Source organism: Gastrolobium bilobum, unplaced genomic scaffold (assembly GCF_033153095.1).
Source record: "Gastrolobium bilobum isolate Gb01-03AN ecotype WA unplaced genomic scaffold, APGP_CSIRO_Gbil_v1 utg9312, whole genome shotgun sequence".
Taxonomy (NCBI): domain Eukaryota; kingdom Viridiplantae; phylum Streptophyta; class Magnoliopsida; order Fabales; family Fabaceae; genus Gastrolobium; species Gastrolobium bilobum.
This window is the reverse complement of record NW_026898497.1, coordinates 483628-507031: the sequence shown is the minus strand read 5'-3', so window position 1 is coordinate 507031 and position 23404 is coordinate 483628. Positions and strand designations below refer to the sequence as shown.

Here is a 23404-nt window from a genome sequence, read left to right as displayed (position 1 = left end):
CAAGCTCTGATACCATGTAAAGAACCTTGGGATACACCACCCCAAAAGCTAGCTCAAAGGATGAGAGTGCCCAAGGCCTTATAAAGGCCACATTAGTTGTCCACACAATCAATGTGGGACTATATATCTCAACACCCATAAAACATAACATAAACCTAGCATTGATACTGAATTAAGCATCGGAGTGTCTTTGCAGGTACCTCCAGTCATCTTCATTGCGCCAGAAGTATTCACCAACCCTCAAATACTCAGTGTATGACTCAAGCCCACGAAGCACTGCATACATCCCAAAGTCTTTATCTTTCAACTGTGTATGATTTAGCCCAATTCATATTGGACTGCTCTGATCAACATCCAATTTAAGCTTCTTCTTTTTTTGGTACAAATGTAATGTTGGTTCAAAATATACTTTTTTACCCTAGTAATAAAATATTTAATTTTAATTTAATATTATTGTAAGTCTTTTTTTAAATCATTAAAAGATACAAATACTTTTAATATTTTATTACAAGGTGATATAGTAAAAACCTTAACACCATAAATAGATCGAAATTAAATTCAACAAGAAAGGAATAATAATATAACTCAACAAATGGTATCCATGAACTTTATTTCTACTAAAACGATTTTGACTATAAATACTAATAGATCTAGTAATAGATGGTTTAGTTTATATATATATATATATATATATATATATATATATATATATATATATATATATATATATATATATATATATATAGAGGCAGGATACACCGGTGTATATATCTAAGAGCCGTTAGATTAAAAAAAATCATTGGTGTCACATGCTTACAAATCAGAATCGTTGATTTTTTTTAATCTAACGGCTCTCAGATGAGGTGTCAAACTTTTTTTTTGACACCGGGGTCAAAGGATCCTGTCTCATATATATATATATATATATATATATATATATATATATATATATATATAGTAGAAAAGAAAATGACACATTTTTTTACTTCCCATATTAAATAAATAAGAAAATTTAATATAAATTAGATACGCCCCCACAGAAGTCACACTAATAACTAATAATTATTAATTTCAAGTGATAAAGAACTTCTAGCAATTAATAATTATTAGTTCAAGTGATAAATAATTTTTTAAGCTTGAGCACATAGAAAGTGAGAATATATAAAATAGTGTTGGGAGAGTGTTTCCAGTATAAATTTGAGATTACTCTTCGATCTAGTTGATTCTTTTTAATAAATTACAATTTACAGGTATCTTCCACGGAGACCATCCTTAAACTTTAATATACAATATCTAAGGAAGAATCTCTCCAACAAAGTACATGAGAATATTGAGAACAGATGCATTAAGATTGTATCGCCTCCGAAAGAGAAACAATATATGTTGTAGACAAATTAGGAGTTTGACTAAATAAACGGACCTTATTTTCGGCCATTTATGAACGGACATTGAAAGCCAATTGGAATTAACTCCTTATGCACTCCCGTATTTCTACGTCAACGTACAACGACAGATCCTAACTATTGTCTATTTGCAATTTGCAATTAAATTGTTGATATAAATTTTAATGCTCCAATAATCTTTTACAAATCTCCTTTCTCTTGTCCTATGTGTGGTTTTAGTCAAAGAAAGACAAACCTGAAGAGAAGTTAATTCGTCATGAATCTTGGGTTGACGACTGACGTGTTTTACATTTTCTAGAACGTTATAACGATGATTGCTGATGAGGTTGTTTAAATGAATTTCGCTTATTACCATTCATTCATAAGAAACCAAAAGAATAGCTCCTTAATTTCCTTGTTCTTAATTATTCTTCTAGTTCTAGAGAGTCATGAAACATACACATATGCAAGTGAAGAGGAGCTAAACAAAACAAGAGAAAGCGAACATGCCATAATTTGAGCTGAATTATTATTACAAAGGATTTTAAAAGACACCCTTAGCCTAGAATCAGTCAAACACTCATCACCTAGCTAATTAAGCATCTAAATTGCTCGATCATATGAAGAGATCGAAATCGGTTCCCTTTTATACAATATATATATATATTTTATTGTTTTCTTTAAAACAAACTAAGGGAGGTGCAAAATACAAAAAAGATATATATTCTGAATCCATATTATTGCTATCTATTGGTCGTACAGTCCATCTAAAAGAATTCCCCATATATTGAACCATTGTGAAGTAGGGACTAGGGTGTTCATTTTCTTTATTCCTCTTCAACCTTTTCTTTCTTTCTCCATTGCTATTATGATTGTGTTAAAACTGAAAAAGACAAATAGTTGCAAAATGCGCGTCAGGCTTCAATAGGTCCACTCTTGAGGCAGAATCATCTCACTTTCGATATTTGCCTGTTTTTTCCGTGATTGGCGCTTCTGTAGTGAATACATGCCAGCTCTGTCACTCACTAAAACATCTGCAAACCGTATTAGGTATTAATAACATACCAACTCAATTAGATGGATATATTCCAATTTCCTACTCAATAACCGTGACATCTCACTCACTAAATGATAATATAATTGGATTTAAATAATCAACATATATAGCTTATACTAACTATAATTAGGTACCATGTAGGGGAGGGAATCCACCAGCTTTGGGTCCAGACGTGGCAGCCATTTGGTCAAAGTGGAGTTGCAAAGCCTGTACTACTCTAGCGGGTATAAGAACAGTGGAACAACCTTTACCTGACCAAATCACAAGTAAAAACATTACTTTCCATGAAACATGTACAACAATTAGATTTTGTTCGGGGATTCGCTGACGAAGAAGAATCTGTGCAAAATTGATCACTACTGTTTATTCTTTCTTTCCCAAAAAAATATCTTTTATAATTGATCTTATACTTTAGCCGAAACAAATCAACCGAAAGTATCAAACATGTGCACCATCTATCCTATAACATGGAATATTAGGGAAGATTTCGGTCCAAACTGTAGAGAATATTTGATTAAAAGAATATCTAAAAGGAATGCAAAGAAGCACTATAGCCATATACAGGGTCGGTCACACCAAATCAAAATAGAGTTGAAAACTAATCCATATATTAAACAGATTAATGTTTCTTAATTATAATACAAGAAATAATTTTATTTTCTACGTACATGTAAAAATGTGTAAGACTCATGTGAAAAAAGATAAAAGTATTTCCTGAAATATAAAACACATTAATCTCTATATTAAATGTGGGATGGTTGATATTCCATATCATGAACCAACTGCTCCAACGACCAGTGAACAAACAACTACAGGAAAGGACTCAAAAAACGAACCACCGTCTGAATTAAATCTTAAAAGCGACTGAACCGGACCAATGACATGGTTAAATTAAATTAAATTACCTGGTCTCTTACGTGACTCGGATGGGGCACTAGTTCCGCCACGTGGCAAGAAAACACCGGTCCCACAAGGTGTGCCTCTTGAACCGGATTTACCCAGGAAAAGCGGGAGCATCTCCGAACCAGCTTGCTTCGGCGGAGGAGGAGCAGGCCGCGGTGGACGAATCCTCCGTCCGTTTACGGACCCAACATCAACAACCCCTTTACCTTTCTTCTGAAATTGCTGTGATAGCATGACATGATTTTCCCTATATGCGGTGAGTTTTTGCTTCAGAGACAGAATATGCTCTTTCCTGAGCCGTGACAACTATAACAAGGAAACATAAAATAAAAGAGAGTTAAAGATGTGTTTTTTTGGAATGGGAATCAGCCAAAAACAACAATAGGGACAGGGTGTTAATGTTATCTTACTTGATCAGCTCGAATTTGTTGCTGAATTAGAGATTGGTATGAAGAGACTCCAACATTGGAGGTTTCCAAGCTCTGAATCCCATAACCAGGGTGGTATTTAGAATCGCCTCTTTCGTCAAGCTTCATCTTCTCAAACATACCCACCACGTTGTTGGTGTTTTCCCAACAAGAGTCATGGTTGTTCAAAGGCAATGATTCCTGAGAGGACCCTTCAGGGCTCCTTTGATTTTTGCCCAAAGGTGACCAGAGAGTTGATTGAAGCGAACTAATTGAATCCCATTGCTTCAGGAGAAGAAAGAAAGACAGAGCAAGACACTTAGGTGCTAAAAACTAAGGTATATATAAAAAATGGAAAAACAATAAACAAACTAATACCGATTCCAAATTCTGAGAGCCAATGCATGAGAAATCGAATTTGTGGTCATCTTGAAGCATGAAGTGAGCCATCTGACGAGTCAGCTCGGCAACGAGATCGTCCTCCTTATCGTTCCCCTGTGCCTCAGTAAAATCAGCCACTTGATTTATATGCGACCCAAACTCGTGGGGAATCAGCACTTTTGGCTTTAAATCTGAGCCGTTGATGTTGTTGTTGTTGTTGTTGTGATTGAGGTCATGTGGTGGCAAAGTATGTTGTTCTTGCTTATCAGGGAGGAGGAAGAGATAAGAGTCCCCAGTGTGTAGGTCAACAGCCATAATAAAAGAAGTCACTATGATCAAATAGGGAAGGTGGGTGGGGGGGACTTTGATATTACTTTGATTATTAGAACAACAGAGTGTGTGTGCGCCCCCAAATGGCACTCTGTTGGTTGCTTATGCTATTGCTAACTGAGGGGGTCAGAAGAAAAAAGTAGGTGTTTTAAGGAAGCAAGCGACCACTTTTAAGGAAGAAATAAAGACAAGAGTTTGAGATTTGGAACATGGGGGAAGGGCAAAAAAAGAATATTACTCCTAGGCACAGACAAATTGACAAAGCCTTAGATTAAGGACCGAGAGGCAAGAGACATATGAGGGGAGGACGTGTTATTTTTAAGATGCCACTGAGACTCGGTGGGGCCCAGTGCCTGTTGGGGTTTCTGATGAGAGCCTTTTCATGCTCAAAGGTCGGCTTTATTAGTTGGACCGTACATTTAACCAGCTGTGCGTCTCACCACCCATTTGTTAACTTTGCAACATGCGAACAACTTCAACCGTAAAAACCACTTCAATGGATAATATGAAAAATCAAATCAAATAAAAATTGTTAACTTTATTAATCTATTTGCAAGAGATTAACGATTAAAAAACAGAAAAATAGTTATATTTACAAATATTTTATTACAAACTTTTTCAGTTAAGAATATACTTCCAAGAGTACTTAATATAATTTATAAATATAACATATTCTTATAAAATATAAGTCATTAGTTTTTCAAAAAAAAAAAAAAACTCGTTGTTAGTGTCCAGAATCTGGTTGTGGATAGTGATTGTTTCTTTAAACCATGCATTATATATGTTTGAGTCAGTTTGACTTTTGTTTTAGCTCAGTTTGGCAACGAAATAAGATAATACATTAAGACGTCATTAGAATAATTTATATGAAATTATTCAGTTAAATCTTTCATAATTTGTAAAATATTGATGTAGGAGCGCGAATCATGGACGTTAATTCTTTCATTTGCCATCTCACTTAATACAAAAATTTGTCCAACTTTTGTTTGTAATTGAAGACACACACACTCTCTCTCTTACGCACATACACTATATATGTGAGTAAAAGAACTTGAAATATTTTTTTAGGCTTATTTACCACTTTGAGCAAATAAAATAAAATTATTATCACTTGTTAAGAACCTTGGGATACACCACCCCAAAAGCTAGCTCAAAGGGTGGGAGTGTCCAAGGCCTTATAAACTCCACATTAGTTGCACATACAACCAATGTGGGACTATATATCTCAACACGCTCCCTCACACAAGAGCCCATTGGGCTTGAAGAGTGGACAAATGCAACAGGCCCAGCCTACCTGTGCTAAGAAACGCCACAAGAGAAAGTGGGGAGCGGCGAGACTCTGATACCATGTTAAGAACCTTGGGATACACCACCCTAAAAGCTAGCTTAATGGGTGAGAATGTGCCCAAGGCCTTATAAAGGCCATATTAGTTGCTCATCCAATCAATGTGGGACTATATATCTCAACACGCCCCCTCACGCAAGAGCCCTTTAGGCTAGAAGCATGGAAATTGCACAGGCCCATTTTTGGTTTTACCTTTTTGTGCTTTTTTTATTTTAATTCCACTTTTTAAAGCGGGGGACAGTGAGGCTCTGATACCATGTTAAGAACCTTGGGATACACCATCCCAAAAGCTAGCTCAAGGGGTGGGAGTGCCCAAGGCCTTATAAACTCCACATTAGTTGCACATACAACCAATGTGGGACTATATATCTCAACGTCACTTTTGAGTAAACTTTAACGTATTTTAATGTGATCGTTGCATTTGCAGTCTCATGGGAAATGCGGAAGTTTCATGTGTTGACATGTGTCAGTATCGGAGCAATTTGATTAATTTTTTTACTATTAATTATATTTAATTCTTATATTTCTAATATTAGTTGACCAAATGACCATACTGATGCCATTTTTAAAAAAAATTGTAATGCAATTCTTAAATTTATTACCAATTTAAATGAGTTATTTGAGGATTACAAGTTGCAAATTCTCACGCCCAATTTGCTGTGGCCATTTCATGTTTTTCTTTTTTTGAGTTTTCTTAATGTAATACTTAACTGATAGCCAAAGACTAATCCTTTCGAGGCGTAAAAATTATTGAAGTGGATTTTGCCTCTACCAAAAAAGTATCTTTATAATTTGATGATATTTTTTCATTTTCATGAAACAATTCGAATATTTTATATAATTTAATAATACTTCGAAATTATTTTAAACAATCATAATATTTCATAAATAACTGTAGTATTCAAATAATTATTGAGCAAGATATCACTCCCACTCAATTTATAAATTTTATTAAATATTTAAATTTTTCTAAAAAAATAAATATCAAGCTATTATTATTAATAATAAATATGATATTTTTTAAATTACATGATTTCTGAAAGACTGCAAACGATAAATAATTTCTCCTCGGACAAATAAGAATTAAGGTTTTTGACTAAATTATTATGTTTAATTTACCAATATTTGATAGTTTTAACCTAGTATAGTCATTTTGTCATAACTTATTCACCTTGATAATTTATTTATTTTTGTAAAAAAAAGTGACATTAAAGTATTATGGTAGATATATTTACAGTTGCATAACTATTTGAAAGAGATGAATATCAAATTCAGTAAATAAATTAAAAGGTTGAATATTTACAATAGAATATATTAAGGTAGATATGGGTCTATTTGGATGTGTTAGGATTGTGGCTTTCATATTCAAGAGGAGGTGAATTAAGTATTACAAAATTTTCGTAAAAGTCTCATTCTAGTTTCTAAGTTGTAATTTCAAGCACACTTTAACGTATGAAAAACAAATCAGTATATTCAAACAATCTATAACATATAATATATGACAATCATAAAGCCTCTGCTAGCACATACAACATATCAAAGAAGTCCTTAAAGTGCTAGAAATAAAGACTGAGGGTTTAGAAAAATGCAAACTCCATATATCCTGGTTCGATCACTACCACTTGTGACCTACGTCCAGACTGAAGTCGATCGATCAATTATTTCACTATTCATCAAGACTCACAGGTGCTTAACAAATCACTACAATCTTCCAAAACTTTGGGCTCTTGGATGTTGGGTTTGCTCTTTTACTAAAGCCCAAATGGGTTATTAGTATGAGAAGAGCCCAAGGAACCTAGAGCCCAATGAGCTAGGGTTTCTTGGAACCCATATAAATAGTATCTCTTAAGTCATCAGCCGAGGGAAGGTCTTTTTTGTGAAAAAGAGGCAAGCTCAGAATCTATCTAATCAGTGCCCACACACTTCCCCTTCCTCCTCGAGAGATAGTTTGGAAGATCTGTCACAGTCCAGCTTCAAGGAGGTTGTTCGTGCTGCGGCGCTGGGGTGAGCTGTTCGTGAAGAGGAATCCTACAAGGGAAGATTCTACACGAGACCTGCGCACCGAGAGGTAATTGTGAAACAAGGATGATTCGGTAAGCATACCAATGTACTAGGTCCTAAACCGCTTCCGCATAAATCTAAGGTTTCCTACAATTTGTATCAGAGCCTTGGTTGTACATTGGTATGTGAATCTAGTTTCACTATTCATGTAATTAGTTTTGCTTCTTGAAATGTGGCACCTAGGGTTCTAGGATTATGGTATGAATCTAGCATGTGTATTTTATAATTCATTTTCATAAAAGTTTAAATTTTAATCGGTAAAAATGCTTTAATCCATGGTTAGGGTCTCTCGTGTATTTCTCGATTTGTAACAAGGAGGCTAATCCCATATGATTAGGTTTCCTCCTTGCTGTTTTTTTAAATTTTTCGGAATTTTTGTGTATTTTTCAATATTTTGTAAAAATTCAAGATCGAGAAACCGCGAGGAAGATGCGCAGTCAGTACTGTCGGAGACTTTTCGAGGTCTTCCCGATCTCGGAATGAGGCGATCTATATATGGTTGGAAAGAGGACGGAAAGGAACGCAACGGTGGGTGGATAGCCTCCATCAGACACTCCACGCTCCTCCACGCGCCTCCACAAGAGGCTGAGAGTGGCCGCCACTCTTCGGCAAAGAATGGGAGAGTGAGGGAGCGTTCGGCCACCTTTTTGGGTTGTTCCGGCGGCGGTGCACTCGTCTCTACGTGGTGGTCCTTCCCCTGGAGTTTCAGCCTGATTTGACTTCGGGTGACGGCGCGGCAGACCTGACGACCAGGGTTCCTCTTTCGCGTCCTAGGGTTTCTCGCCAAAGGATTGGGTCTTTGGGCCCATGAAACCCTAAAGGGGCTTGAGACAGATACTATGGGCTAGGCGAAAGTCGAATTTCAAAGTTGTATTATTTAATTTTATTTAATTTTATTTTCTTTAAAATAGGAAGGCCATGGATTAAAGTAATTATGATTTATTATTTAATGCTTTTATTGATTGGTATAAATTATATGATTGATAACATGCTTTATTGCGATAACATGCCATATAGAATAGGTGGTGCCATATTGTTGCATAACTTGTATGATTGCGTGAGCATAATAGCTATTATGTCTTCAGCGACTAGTATAATAGTTATTATGGGATTATTTTGATTTTAAATCATCCTAAGAAATTAATTAATAATTATTATGATTTTTATTAAAAATCTAGATTAATAATTGAATTAATTAATTTTGGATAATTAACATCAAGACAAATAATCGTTATGGAAATTATTTTGATTTCAAATTATCCTCATAAATGATAATTATTATGATTGTTGCAATCTAGATTAATAATTAAGTCAGCTATTTGGATGATTTAAATCTAGAAAAATAATTAGAGAAAATTTCCTAATAGAATTCTTTTATTTTGCGAGTAATTTGTGGGTTTTCTGAAATGGTCATGGAATAACACACACTGCATACAACATTCATGTATCATGATTGTTTGGAGCACACGCTGATGTAAAGTGACCGGATTTCAGGACCTTAATGCTTTCAAAATTATGTTAAGCTTAGTGCACGTTTATCGGCGCTCTTACTTATATAGTTTTTGAAATCGAACAAAGGATACTCTCAATTAAATAATTCTTGGAAATTGGAAAATATTGCTTATGTTGAATGGAAGGAGATTTAAATTAAGAAATTAATTTAACCTACAAGCGCATTTTAAGGACCATTGATAAAATAATCATGTGAAGTCTCATCGAATAAGCATGATTGGATTTTATTAGATTGGACCTAAATAATTATGGGAGGAGATTTAAATTAAGAAATTAATTTAACCTCCAGGCGCATTGTGGGCCTATCAATAAAATAATCATGTGAGGCCCCAACGGATTAGCATGATTGGATTTTATTGGGCCTTAATAATTTCAAAATTTTAATAAAGTATTGTACGGCCCATCGTCGATAATACTAAGTTATTAAAGATAATTCTGAAATTAAACAATGAATTCGACAGGGCTTACGAAAATTCTCAAACAAAAATATTGAATGGGTGAAGGTTTTAAAAATTAATTAATTTTAAAACCTGCGGGCTCCATTTGTGGGTTTATTAGTGAAATGGTTATCGCTGAAGCCCCACCGTATAAGGATAATCAGATTTCACTAGATTAAATCTTAATAATTTCAAAATTTTAGTAAAGTATTGTACGGCCCATCGTCGGCAATCCTTAGACACTAAGGATAATTTTGAAATTAAACAATGGTTAATTACATTCAACTTTGGTAAAATTGTTAACCCTCCCATCGAGGCTCTGGCAATGGCACCGAAGGCCCAAATAACAATTTTGGTTTTTACAAGTGACTTGCCCATCGTAAGCCTTGTAAAGATAAACTGAAGGATTGTTAACAATAAACAAGAGTAGTTATGAGAATCTACTCGCACTTCGTTTGTTTATTGCATTATTTGTTTGTAATTGTGTGCTTTATATGTTTTTCAAAAAATATCTTAGAAATGATTTTGAGTCGAAAACCTCTAGATGATACCAACTATGAATAAGTGAAAAGCAAATTTTTGATATTGTTCTAAAACATGGAAGCTAAAATTTGTTCTGACAATGCGAGGGCCATAGCAACCTGCAGAGGATGCGTCTTAGGAAACTAAGATGCATTTCTCAGATTAGGAAAGGGCAGATATGGTAGTTGAAAGGGCAGATATGGTAGTTCGTTGCTATATTATTGTCAGTCTTTCCAACTCCTTGCAGAAGCAAGTGTACATGATTAAGAATGGAGTAGAAATGCTTCAGACTCTTAATGACATGTTTGCTGCGTCTAGCAGCTCTGCTAGACAGAATGCAGTCGGTGCAGGTTTTGTTAAGAGTCTTGTTAAATCCAAAGGGAAACCCAAGGGTGGTAACAAGAATAAAATGACTTGGTTATTAGTTGTCAAACCAGTTGCTATGAAGAAGCCACAAGGCAAGTTCTTCAAGTGCAGACTGAAGGGATACTGAAAGAAAAATTGCCCAGAGGTGATGAAAAGAACCAGACATGGGCATATCTAGGCCTGATCAGTGAATGAATTATTGATTCAGGAATCACTGATTATGTTTGTTACTCTTTGTAGTAGTTCAAACATGGCATACCTGTTAGCAATGGACATAGATATTTTAAGCTTGAAAATGGAAACTTGTGTCTGCATTTGCAGTAGGACAAGTTATTTATACGACTATGGTTTTGAGTGACTTTTTATTTGTTCCGGATTTCAAGAGAAATTCAATTTTTGTTAGTTGTTTTGGTTAAAACATGGTTTGACAATGCAATTGATTCCTCAGTTACATTTCGAAGTTCATCTTCGTCTTGTTTTGTTCTGGTACATTGTTTAAATAGTCTTTATTACCTATATCCTATACCTTTTTTTTTAAATTTGTTATGTTGAATGGAAAGGATGATGAACAAGAACTTTCACCAAAGAAATAAAAGTTTCAAAAGAAACATAACTTTGGCCTTTGTGATTGAGTCATATTATCTCAAGTAGGAAACATGTTTTAGTTAAAAGAGGGACTGAAAGTTCAATAATCTTTTAACTAACAGCTACATGTTAGTCCTATTTGGAAGGTAAAGTGGCCAAGCAATCCTACAAGGGCCAAAAAGGTTTGCGCAACTATTCAACTGGAACTGGTACATACTAAAGTATGTGGACCACTTAGCGTTCAGACCAGAAGAGGTGATGAGTACTTCATTATATGAATGTTTACTTTGGATTTGGACAGATGAACCAAGTGCGCCATAAGTCTAAAGCTTTTGGAAATTTCCAAGAGTTTTAGTCTGAGGCAGAAAAGCATGTAGGTGTTCAAATCAAAACACTTTGGTCTACTAAAGTGTTTGGCTACCTGTCTGGTAATTTCAGGTCTTACCTGATTTAAGAGGGGATTGTTTTCGTAACTGTCAACTCTAAGAACGCGTTAGTTGAATGAAGTTGCAGTATGCAAAAATCAAACATTTCTAGACTTGGTGAAGATCATGTTCAGTTATTCATCTTTGCCAATGTTGTTCAAGGGAGATGCCTAAGAGAAGGAAATGTACCTTCTTAACTTGATTCCGTCAAAGTTTGTTGTAAAGACACCTAAAGAATTATGGAAAGGGTGCAAGCCCAGATCAAACCATATTCGGATTTAGGGTGCCATGGCACACGTCCTACAACAGCAGTCAAATGAGATGAAATCTTGTATGGAAGAGTGCATATCTTTTGGCTACCCTAAGAGAATTAGGGATGATTTCTTATTTAGTCTTAAGGACAAGATAATCTAAGTGAGCACTCACATGATTTTCTTAAAGGAGGACTAGATAAGAAATTATAAGCTCTGAAGTTAGGTTATTCTTGATGAGATTTATCTCAGATCAAGAATTTCCAGAATCTCTAGAAGCTTCATCCACTGTTCCTTTGATTGTTCAAGAGGGGATAGATATATCTCTAAGTGAACAAACAAGAGAACCATGATTGGAAATTCAACATGATAATATACAAGTGAAACTAGTAGAAATATTAGTATCACATGTAAAGGAACAATATCAAGGATAAGCGGATCCTCAAGAAATTGAAGATCCATCATTTGACCCACTCTTTGTTTTACCTATAAATACACAAGGTCTAATGCAGTACATTCGTAGTGGGAGAGAACCTTGTTAAATCTCAAGTTGTTTCTTGTTGAGTGACATTGATCCTACTAGTTACAATAATGCACTAGAAGATGTTGTTGATCAAGTGTTGCTCAAGCTATGAACAATGAGATGAAATACTTGTATTTCAACTCCGTTCGGTCCTAGTAAAAACACCAAGAGGGGTAAAACCCACAAGGTGCATGTGGACATAAAAGGCAAAGAGAGGATGGACAGAAAGGTGAAAACCTTCAAAGCTAGCTTGGAGGCAATTTTTGCCAGACGCCATGCTTGAGTCTATCCAGATTCTCTTAGTTGCTATAAGTCTCAATTATGAGATTTCATTTTGGGAGTTGGATGTCAGGATATCTACATACAACAACCAAAAGGGTTTATAGCAAATGAGTAGGAACACACGGTATGCAAGTTGTGAAAGTCTATTTCATAGACTTAAGCAAGCATCCAGGTCTTGAAATATCAGTTTTTGATCAGGTTATCAAAATTTTGATTTTGAGAGAACCTTGATGAATGATGTGTATTTGTATGTAAAGGATACAACGGAAGACAATAGCTTTTCTGGTACTTTATGTAGATGATATGCTCCTTATTAGAAACAATGTGGAGGTAATATCAAGCATAAAGAGTTGGCTAAGTTAGTGTTTTGGTATGGAAGTACTGGGGAAGCCAATTATATTCTTGGTATAAAACTCTTATGAGGCCGGAAGAATAAGTTGTTGGCATCACCTCAGGCTACTTACATTGACAAAACCCAAAATTCAACATGAGAATTCTAAGAGAAGAATTATAATTCTCAGATGTGGAATTCATCTTCCTAAGGAGTGACCAAAGACTTCTAAGAAGGAAGAATGCATGAGCAAGATATCTTATGCTTTGGCAAAGGTAGACTCACGCATATCATGTTGGGCGTTAAACCAGACATCTGTCACGTAGTGGGAGTAGTGAGATAGTACCATTTTGAACCTAGAGGAATACTAGATTATTGTTAAGCATGTACTCAAGTATCTTTGGAGAACGAGAGATTATATGCTTGTATATTCTAGTGGGAGTCTTGAAAGGCTGAGTTTTCAAAAATTCAGTTATTTCAAGTGGATATTGACTTAAGAAAATCAACATCGAGCTATGAGTTTTTCATTAAACTCAGATAACATTAGAGGTGGATCTTGCAGACCCAGTTACTAAGAGTTTGCCTGAACTTGTGTTCGAGAGGCATGTTACTTCTTTGGGTCTTAGGAGGATCCCAGACTTGCATTAAGCAAGTGGGAGTTATTGGTTTTATTGTGCTCTTGGAATAAGACGATGAAACAATAAAATCATTTTCTGAATTTCATAAATAAGGTTTTATTTATTTATTTTGCTCACTATTTACAAACATAAAGGTCCGGATCAAATTGTGGAGTATATGATCATATGGATACGTTCATGGAGAACATGATCATAGGATCTCACAATTAATGAATGGAGTCACAGCCGTTAAATAAAGTTGGGCAGTTTATTCAGGTTGCAATATTTTATGAAATGATTTTGTCCGAATCATTGTAAAATATTGGTGTGAATTAACATTCACATTGAAAGGATCAAGGAGAGATTTGATTAAGGTTGTTTTTCTGTCATAAGGTATCAAATCTCAAGTTAACTATAGTTATGTGATTGCTCTTAATCCTGAGTTTATTATAAATAGGTAATCAAATAGTTTTCATTCTTTGATTTACCAACGGGTGAGGTTCGATCTATTGACGGCCAATAACTCGGTATTTTGGGAGTGAGATTATTTGATTATCGGTATTTATGAGATAAACAACATGGAATTTGTAGGATATGTCCCCTTGATATGTTTCGGTATTTGGATATTAAAGACACTGGCCAGTGCATGTAATCCATTAGAGAAACTATCATAGTCAAGGGAATAAATAATTGATTGAGTTACAGAAAACTTGTCAATCAATTATAGACATTCTACAAAGGGGCAATGCATATTCATGTTATAAGTGTTGTTAATCTTGGAGTTCAAGTTCGGGCTTTTAGTGGAGTAGCACCGAATTAGATAATCATTCGTTGATTATCAGGAGCCTTGATTAATAACAGATGGTAGATCCCCAAGCTAGCTTGAGACAAGGGATGGGGTATTTTTCGGATAGATGATGACTTATGGGTTACATGATCTTGGGTTTTACGACTCAAGTTTGTATCCAAAAGAGCAAGTGGGAGATTGTTGGGTTTGCTCTTTTACTAAAGCCCAAATAAGTTATTAGTATGAGAAGAGCCCAAGGAACCTAGAGCCCAATGAGCTAGGGTTTCTTGGAACCCATATAAATAGTACCTCTTAAGTCATCAGCCGCGGGAAGGTCTTTTTTGTGAGAAAGAGGCAAGCTCAGAATCTAATCAGTGCCCACACACTTCCCCTTCCTCCTCGAGAGATAGTTTGGAAGATCTGCCACAGTCCAGCTTCAAGGAGGTTGTTCGTGCTGCGGCGCTGAGGTGAGCTGTTCGTGAAGAGGAATCCTACAAGGGAAGATTCTACACGAGACCTGCGCACCGAGAGGTAATTGTGAAACAAGGATGATTCGGTAAGCATACCAATGTACTAGGTCCTAAACCGCTTCCGCATAAATCTAAGATTTCCTACAGTTTCAGCCAATGGTCTCTACTTCCTATCTTCTCCATCGCCGGTATGCCTTCACCATCAGAAGCAATATTAAACAACTTTTACTGTACAAACAGCTTTTACTGAGCAATTTGTACAGATAAGACTTGTATCAAGGGAGGTCACGCCCCTTGTGGGCGTGTCTCTCTCTTAGGTCACGCTTCACATGGACGTGTCTCTCTTGGACGTCTCTCTCTGTTGGCCACGCCTCATGTGGGCGTGTTTCTCTCTTAGGTCACGCCCCACATGAGCGTGTCTCTCTCTTATAACACGCCTCATGTGGGCGTGTTTGAGTGCTATATTTTTGTAATTAATTTCAAAACGATTACTTTTTCGTAATTTTTTATTAAAAAACAATAAATTAACTTTTTTACTCGTCACATTGTGCAATAGATATGTAATTATTTTGAAAACTATAATAAATGAATAATTATTTTATTAAAAAACGTTAAATTAATTTTTTTTGCCGTTTGCTTTTGTTTCATGTAATTGTATATCTATATTTGACCATGTCATGCTTCAGTTTAGGGAAAATGACAAATAGCCTTTTTGGTCTTTTAGTCATTTTTAATTCCTCAAAAAGTTTATTTTGTATCACACAACTTTCCTTTAGTTCGGGTTAAAATTAAAAATGTTTAATTTTGTTAATTTTAATGTTCCATAAATCAATCATATGAGAAATATGTATGAAAGGTTCAATAATCAACTTACATTCAGTCTTACATATGAAACATTAATAACTCACAGAATTTCACGTTTTTCATCGTAACCCAAGCTTTAGGTGTTTATTATGTATTACAATATATTTATGTACCAAAGTTAAAAAAGAACGAAACATAATAATATATTTTAATTAATCGAATTCCCTTATGACCAAAGCCCATTTGGTTAATACCGAACTCAATCATCACCCATTAAATAAAATATTAATTGTTGTAAATAGTAATTATGTAGTCATTTATTAGTAATTATGTAGTCATTTATTGCTGTTGTAAATAGTAATTATGTAGTCATTTATTAGTAATTATGTAGTCATTTATTTGTATTTATTTAGTCTGTTACTTGTATATTGGGCCAAGCCCATTAGGTCAAAATTAGGTCAAGAAGTCTCTATAAATAGAGACCCCTATGTACAGATTCAAATACGATTTAATAATATTTCAAATACCCTTTTATTTCAAGTTGGTATCAGAGCTCTCGATCCTGAGGGCTCTGCTTCCGCGCCTATTGTCTTTAGAACAAGAACCTTTTATTCTTTTAGTCTCTCGCTGCCATCAGCCGCCACCAGATTTTTTCCGGGGACCTCTTGGACCGAGAAGATCTCTGTTATACTGGATCTCTGTTACTGTTCATCGTCTCCATTATTCTTCATCACAAGACAGCATCTTTTCATCACGATTGGACCCTTTCCCGGTGGTTTTTCATCTTCTTTCTGGATCTGTGCTCCTCTCTTTGATCGGACATCGTTTGGTATTTATTTGTGATTTTTTGGCTTCTTCGAGCTTTTCTTTGACCATTTTCTGTGCAGTATGGCCTCTTCTCAAAGGAGTTCTTTTTCAAAATTTTATGATGGTACCTCTTCTAGACCTAAGAGAGATGATCGATGGTGTTCTTATTGTAAAAGAACAGGTCATATCAAGGATTTATGCTTTCGCCTTTATGGAAAGCAATCTGTCTTAGAAAAGATGGCAAAGTTGCGTGGTCAAGCGCATTTTACTTCCTCTGAAATAACTCCTACACCTAATAAGACCCAACCTGCATTTCGTCCAGATGAGTTGGAACGGCTCCGAACCATTCTTGATTCTATGAGTAAGCCATCTGATACTAGTGCTTTGACTATGACTGGTATGAGCTCCAAAACTTATTCTTTCCTTTCTTCATGTAATGATTTTAAACATTCTTGAGTTGTTGATTCTGGTGCTACTGATCATATGGCTTGTTGTGCTGACTCCTTTACCTCTTATCATCCTACCATTGGAACTCATACAATAGCCGTAGCTGATGGCTCTCATACATCAGTTGCGGGTTCTGGTGACATAAACTTACAGCAGTCCTTACATCTTAATGATGTTCTTCATGTTCCTAAACTCTCCACGAATCTTCTTTATATTCATAAAATTACAAAAGATTTGAATTGTACTGTAACCTTCTATCCTACCCATTGTACTGTGGCTGAAAATTGTACTTGATGATCTAAAAATAAAATGTGAGGGACCTATGAAGCTGCTATGTGATAATAAGTCCGCTATTTGTATAGCTCATAATCCAGTTCAACATGATCGGATTAAACATATTGAGGTCGACCGCCATTTCATCAAAGAGAAACTTGATAGCGGGTTGATTACCACTCCATACATTCCCACTGGGCGTCAATTAGCTGATCTATTGACAAAGGGGCTTCCTTCAGATAGATTTCAAGAACTTGCTAGCAAGCTGGGAATGATAAATATCTATTCCTCAGCTTGAGGGGGAGTGTTGTAAATAGTAATTATGTAGTCATTTATTAGTAATTATGTAGTCATTTATTGCTGTTGTAAATAGTAATTATGTAGTCATTTATTAGTAATTATGTAGTCATTTATTTGTATTTATTTAGTCCGTTACTTGTATATTGGGCCAAGCCCATTAGGTCAAAATTAGGTCAAGAAGTCTCTATAAATAGAGACCCCTATGTACAGATTCAAATACGATTTAATAATATTTCAAATACCCTTTTATTTCAAGTTTAATTATACTAAATCAAGTATCCAAAGCGCACTGTTGGTAATGGGGCTTAATGACAACGAACATGACAGAAGATATGAATCTCAACCTGTCTTTAGTAATTTTTATATTTATTTTTAATGCTTAAGCGGTTGTTTGACTCTCTAGCTATATAAGTAAACATGTAATATATATGTACACCGTTATAAATTGGAACTACATTTGAGGCGTAAAATCATTACATTTTCTGTAAATGAATTTATATTTATTGGAGATGCAAGGATCTAAGTACAGAAAGGGGTAGCTTGGCGGAGGATCAAACTTCCGACATCAATGTCACACCCCAAATTGAGCTATAAATAAATTATTTACACCACTTCCATGACTGTACATGATACATACTACTTACATGTACGAACCAGTGAATTGAAATGTGTTAGAAGAATAGGAGAAATTTTTGAATTATTCGGGCAAAAAAGGAAGCCTGGTGACACTGGTACCATTGCTGCCAATGCCATGACTAGACACTGAGGTGGGACTAGTTTTCTTACGGGAAACAGAACTTGATTTAGAGGTTTTTTTTGTGTTTAGCCTCAAGGGAAGAATCTGCAACCTTGGATTCTGTTCCGTACCTGACTTTTCAGCAGCTAACTGATAGCTTTGCACAAGTTCAAGCTGCCTGGCAATAATTTCAGAACGTCTTGGAAGAAGTTCCACAGGCTCTCCACCAGGAATGACAATGTACTCTATTGCAAGCCGAACCTCCTGCCACAAAAGTATAAGAAATTTTTAAATTACATGTCACAATTAAAGAGATTACACATAATACTCTAGGCAATGTATCCTTTTTTTAAGTCAAAACACAATTGTTTAATATGAATGTCATTTATTCAGAAAAATGGCCTTTAAAGCAGAAAGCCAGAAACTAAAAGTAAACTACTGCTGGCAAACATGAATAGAGAAACAACGCAAATGAGTATGCACAGTTGGGCTCTAGGAGGGAACCTATTTCTCATTAAAAGGAACAAATTCAATTGCCCAATGCCCAAAGAAGAAAATGTCAATCTTTCTAGAAGGCACAAAGCCACAAACAAACTGCAGCTAAGCGCACACAGCATAGACAATAATTCCACACAGAAAATGGAACTTCAACAAGAGATATCAGATACTAATTAAATAAAAGGAAAGGGCTTGTATGTATTGTACCTCCAAGGCATCAATCTCTTCCAGAGATGGTTTTCGTTTTGGTTCATCACCCTCAATTTCAATATCCAGAGAGTCATTTAATGGCTTCTTTGCTGTATGGCCATAGGATTCTAGCCCAACGATCATACGCACTGCCTTAACCATTTGTGCCATGGTATTGGACTGCAAGAAACAAAAATTCATTATAAGACAAAAGGAGACAACATTGAAGGAATAGCTAAAGAGGCAGCAAGAGGGCACCTTGATAACAAATACAGGTAACTGATGGAATTTTGCCACACCACGGATCCATGGGTTCTGTCGTATCTCAGAACTGGATGCTAGAACAGCATCAGCAGTTCCAATGTCATCAGTTACATCTATCACATCTTCAAGCCCCATCACCTTTGCTACTTGTAGGAGATCAGCTTCCAGAATCTAAACTCATCCAACAATAAAACAATGCCCCGTTTGGGGAAAAACAAAGCATCAAGAAATGTTTTGGGCAACTTATTCTTTCAAGTATGAAATACAAGGAACACGGAAAATAAGACAATTATTAAAGCCCTGAATCCTGATAACATGCCCAATCACTCAACACTCTACTTAGCATGAGCAACCTCTAAAATAATTTACCTTGTAAATATACACTTGCATTGGCGAACTCCTCGTTATCACAGACCCACTGGTACTCCATTTCTTGGACCAAGTAGGAGGATGGTCTTTATCATCCTCACCAGACTCTATGTCAGAACCCACGATATTATTGTTAGATAAGTCAGGCATTTCTCCATGATCTTTTTCAGGCATTGGAGCATACTTCACCAAATCCTTGTTGAAATCATCCCATTGACGGACTTGAAATACTGGAGGTTTTCCTGTAATGACGGAGATTCTCTACTTAACCTTCAGTATAAATAATTATGCAAATACTATATCGGTTAGATATTAAGATATTCCATATAGAAGATGAGGAATACCTGCCAAAATGGCATCCACAGTTGCATCTAATCTATGATGAACACGGCATTCAGTTTTAGATATCATCTCAACAGCGCATGTAAATGTAGGAGGTCCTTTCCGTTCAAGAATTGTCTTCTGCACTTTCCTTTTCTTGGCTTCCTCATCCCCAAGGGTTACGCTCTATTCAAATAAATGTTCAACAAACATTAAAAATATGGGCAAGCACTATGCATATTCCATTTGTATATGCTTTTGAAATTTCAGATTGATTCACTCTTTTAAAGAAGGAGGGGCCCGGAATGGACTGATGTATTTAGTTAATCATTATTCATTATATATCATAAAACTGAAAGGAAAATAAAAAAGAGCAACTTTGCACCTCTATGCCACCAACGAGGATCTGAAGACAAGGATTTTTTACTATGTTTTCAATGGTCATTCCATGTGCTGTTCCAACCAATTGAACTCCTCTTTGAGCTATGGTACTGGCTGCTAATGCTTCAAGCTCTGTTCCTATTTCATCAATAATAATGGTTTCGGGCATATGATTTTCAACTGCTTCAATCATAACCTGCATTAATAAACAAAAATGGTGTCACAGAAGATCACAAATTATCAGAACATTTTCTATAAAGAGGGAGTAATCAATTAAGCCAAATGACTGAGATTAGTACGAACGTTATGCTGCATATTTACGTTCGGAACTTGCATCCTCCTTGCTTTGCCTATGCCTGCATGAGGAACATCTCCATCACCTCCAATTTCATTGGATGTATCCACTATTACAACACGCTTCCTGAACTCATCTGCCAGCATCCTAGCAATCTCTCTGCACAAACAAAGCTTCTTCAGACATGCAAATTAAATAAAAGGCACCTGACAAAAGAAATGGCTAAAGATGTCTAATTAAACTATAGTAGGGTAATTATCATTAACTTATTTTCAGCTATTTTCACATTATAGAACTACAAAACTCATTTTTTGGGGAGTCTACAGTAACAAATGCATAATATTAAACCCGATAAGAAAACATCCAGCAATGGATAATTTGCTTTGGAGGCATTTGCATAGAAACATGAAAGAAAAAAAAAAAAAAAGTGAAGAACGAGAAAACAAAAAAAATTCAGTTTTCTATTGGCATTTTTTGCAAAATAAACCACTTCCATATACAAATCGAGACACTTAAAATGTAATCAGATATCAGAAAAGGTTCACCTGATTAAGGTTGTTTTACCCACTCCGGGAGGTCCAATGACCAAGATAGAACTACCATCCTCAACCAAATCATGAATGATTTCAGCACTACCACTCACAGCTCGACCCACCCGGCAAGTAAGGCCAATGATTTGCATTTTACGATTCCTAATTGCACTTATACGATGTAAAGAGCTATCAATACCGGATCGGTTGTCATCAGAAAACTCACCAACCTAAAATAATGAAGCATTATATGCGAAGACATCAGTCATTACTCATTAGGACTAACAATGAGACAAAGGACTGAATTTGACCATGTATTACAAAGAGAGCAACCTGGTTCTGTAAAAGCTCCCGTTATGCACAAAAAGGGTAACATGACGCTATAAAATAATATGCAAACTTAACACGCATTTGCAAGAAATTGATTACATGATTTGAACAATGAAACCCGAGTCACATGGCAACAACATCAACTAACCGTCAAGGCTCCCATTCATGTATTATATGTAATACTGAGGAAAATAGAAAGCTCTTTCGAATCTTAATTATAAAGACAAATCCTTACACACTCCTCACAACCTTCTTTGTAAGCCATTGGACCCCACCTTTAACATCTTGGCGCAATTCAAGCAACAACAATTAAATTTCCCAATAAACAAATCACAGAGCATTGACTGAGAGCAGATCATTGACTTAAATATACCAGTTCAAACAATAAAAAATTCAAAGTGGCTCCATCAAAGTTCAGTTCTTGAGAAAGTCAAAATCACGATGGCAAAACAAATTAGACTCCAAAAAAAAAAAAAGGTGAAACAAGACAACATTTTGACTGAGTTACCTTGGAAATGGCGTGGTGTAAATCTTCGGGCTTGATGGGTTGTTCAGAGATGACCCAATCACCTGAAGGAAACCTCGCAAGAGGCTTTCTACCCAAATCCATGACAACCTCTATGAGCCCTCCAATTTCCTTGTGCCGATACAACTCTCTCCTCATCTTCAATGGTAGTAATTCCAGAAACACCTTGAGCTCCGTCGAGGTCGATGCAACGTTCTGAGACGACCCATTTCCGTATAAGAAGCGATCCGATGGCCGTCGAATCACCGGCGAGGCGGAAGAGCGAATACCCTTTTTCACCGAACGACGAAATGAAAAGAAGTTTGAGTTTTTAAGGTAAGCGAGCGTTGAGGTGGGAACGTGGTGGTTGATCCAGTGAAGATCAATAAGCACAACATGCGAATTCAGTGCTCTCATTCTGTTTCAATAATTTTTTGTGTGTTTTTTGTTTTTTTGGTTTGGTTACGTGTGTTGCTGTTGTGGGTAGTTATTATTAAAGAAGAAAAAAGAAAAAAGAGAGAAGAGATGAGAGGAGAGAGAAAGAAAGAAGATTCCGAGGTATCTTCTGTTGGAGGGAAGCAACGGAGAGAGAGAAAGAGAGAGAGAGAAGCAACTGAGCCGTTAAAGGTTTGGTGAGTATCAACGGGGGCTGCACACCACACACTGGGTTTGGGTTTGCGTTCACGCACCTCGTGCCAATTCTTCTTTGGACAGACTTTTCTTTTCTTTTTTCTACATTGTTTTCATATTTTAGCAATTCAAAATATCTAATGTTTTTAATTAATTAAGAAGATTGTTTAAGTAAATCTTTAAGGGGTTTTTTATTTTTTTCTTAATTTTATTCAATTATTATTTTATTTTTTTGAAAATATTCCAATTGATTCTTAAATCCATTCCAAATGTGGTACTAGAGAGATTCAAATACATGCTCTCACCCCCATCTGCTTAGCTCTCATGCGCCAACTGAGCTTGGTCAATTATTATTTTAAGTTCACTATTTATCATCAAGGTTTTTTTTTTTTGTCTATTTCTAGTATATATATAGTTCAAGTGCCAAAAGATCAAATATTATGCTTTGGCAACAACAAATAAGCTATGAAATCTATAAAAACATAATAACTTCATTTTCGATGGGTGCCTATAAAAAGGGTCAGTTTGGGTTTAACATGATTGACCGTAACTCAATAATTATATTTTTGGGTTCGATCCTAACTTAATTAACCTAACTAATGATTGGATGGCAACTAAATCGACTCAAAATTTAAGCAAAAATGTGTACACTTTTTTAATACTCAAATAGTAAAACAATGATGATATTAAAGTTTGAATCTATAACCATGTATAAATTACTTGACTTCTTTATTATTATCCTAGTCTTAAT

At 35.6% G+C, this 23404-nt stretch overlaps 2 protein-coding genes across 2 annotated transcripts; both read right to left on the bottom strand.

Annotated features, from left to right (window-relative positions):
• Nucleotides 1–1896: 1896 nt before the first annotated feature.
• LOC133316884 (uncharacterized) lies at nt 1897–4597 on the bottom strand. Its single transcript, XM_061518682.1, has 5 exons — nt 4128–4597; nt 3753–4034; nt 3345–3648; nt 2574–2690; nt 1897–2416 (listed from the first exon to the last, which is right to left on the bottom strand). The coding sequence occupies exons 1-5, from the start codon at nt 4443–4445 to the stop codon at nt 2304–2306; spliced, it is 1134 nt and encodes a 377-aa protein (XP_061374666.1). The 5' UTR covers nt 4446–4597; the 3' UTR covers nt 1897–2303.
• Nucleotides 4598–18072: 13475 nt separating this feature from the next.
• Nucleotides 18073–22591, bottom strand: LOC133316871 (protein SEEDLING PLASTID DEVELOPMENT 1). Its single transcript, XM_061518666.1, has 9 exons — nt 22027–22591; nt 21204–21418; nt 20667–20817; nt 20368–20559; nt 20006–20168; nt 19662–19903; nt 19287–19463; nt 19047–19208; nt 18073–18605 (listed from the first exon to the last, which is right to left on the bottom strand). The coding sequence occupies exons 1-9, from the start codon at nt 22438–22440 to the stop codon at nt 18303–18305; spliced, it is 2019 nt and encodes a 672-aa protein (XP_061374650.1). The 5' UTR covers nt 22441–22591; the 3' UTR covers nt 18073–18302.
• Nucleotides 22592–23404: the final 813 nt, after the last annotated feature.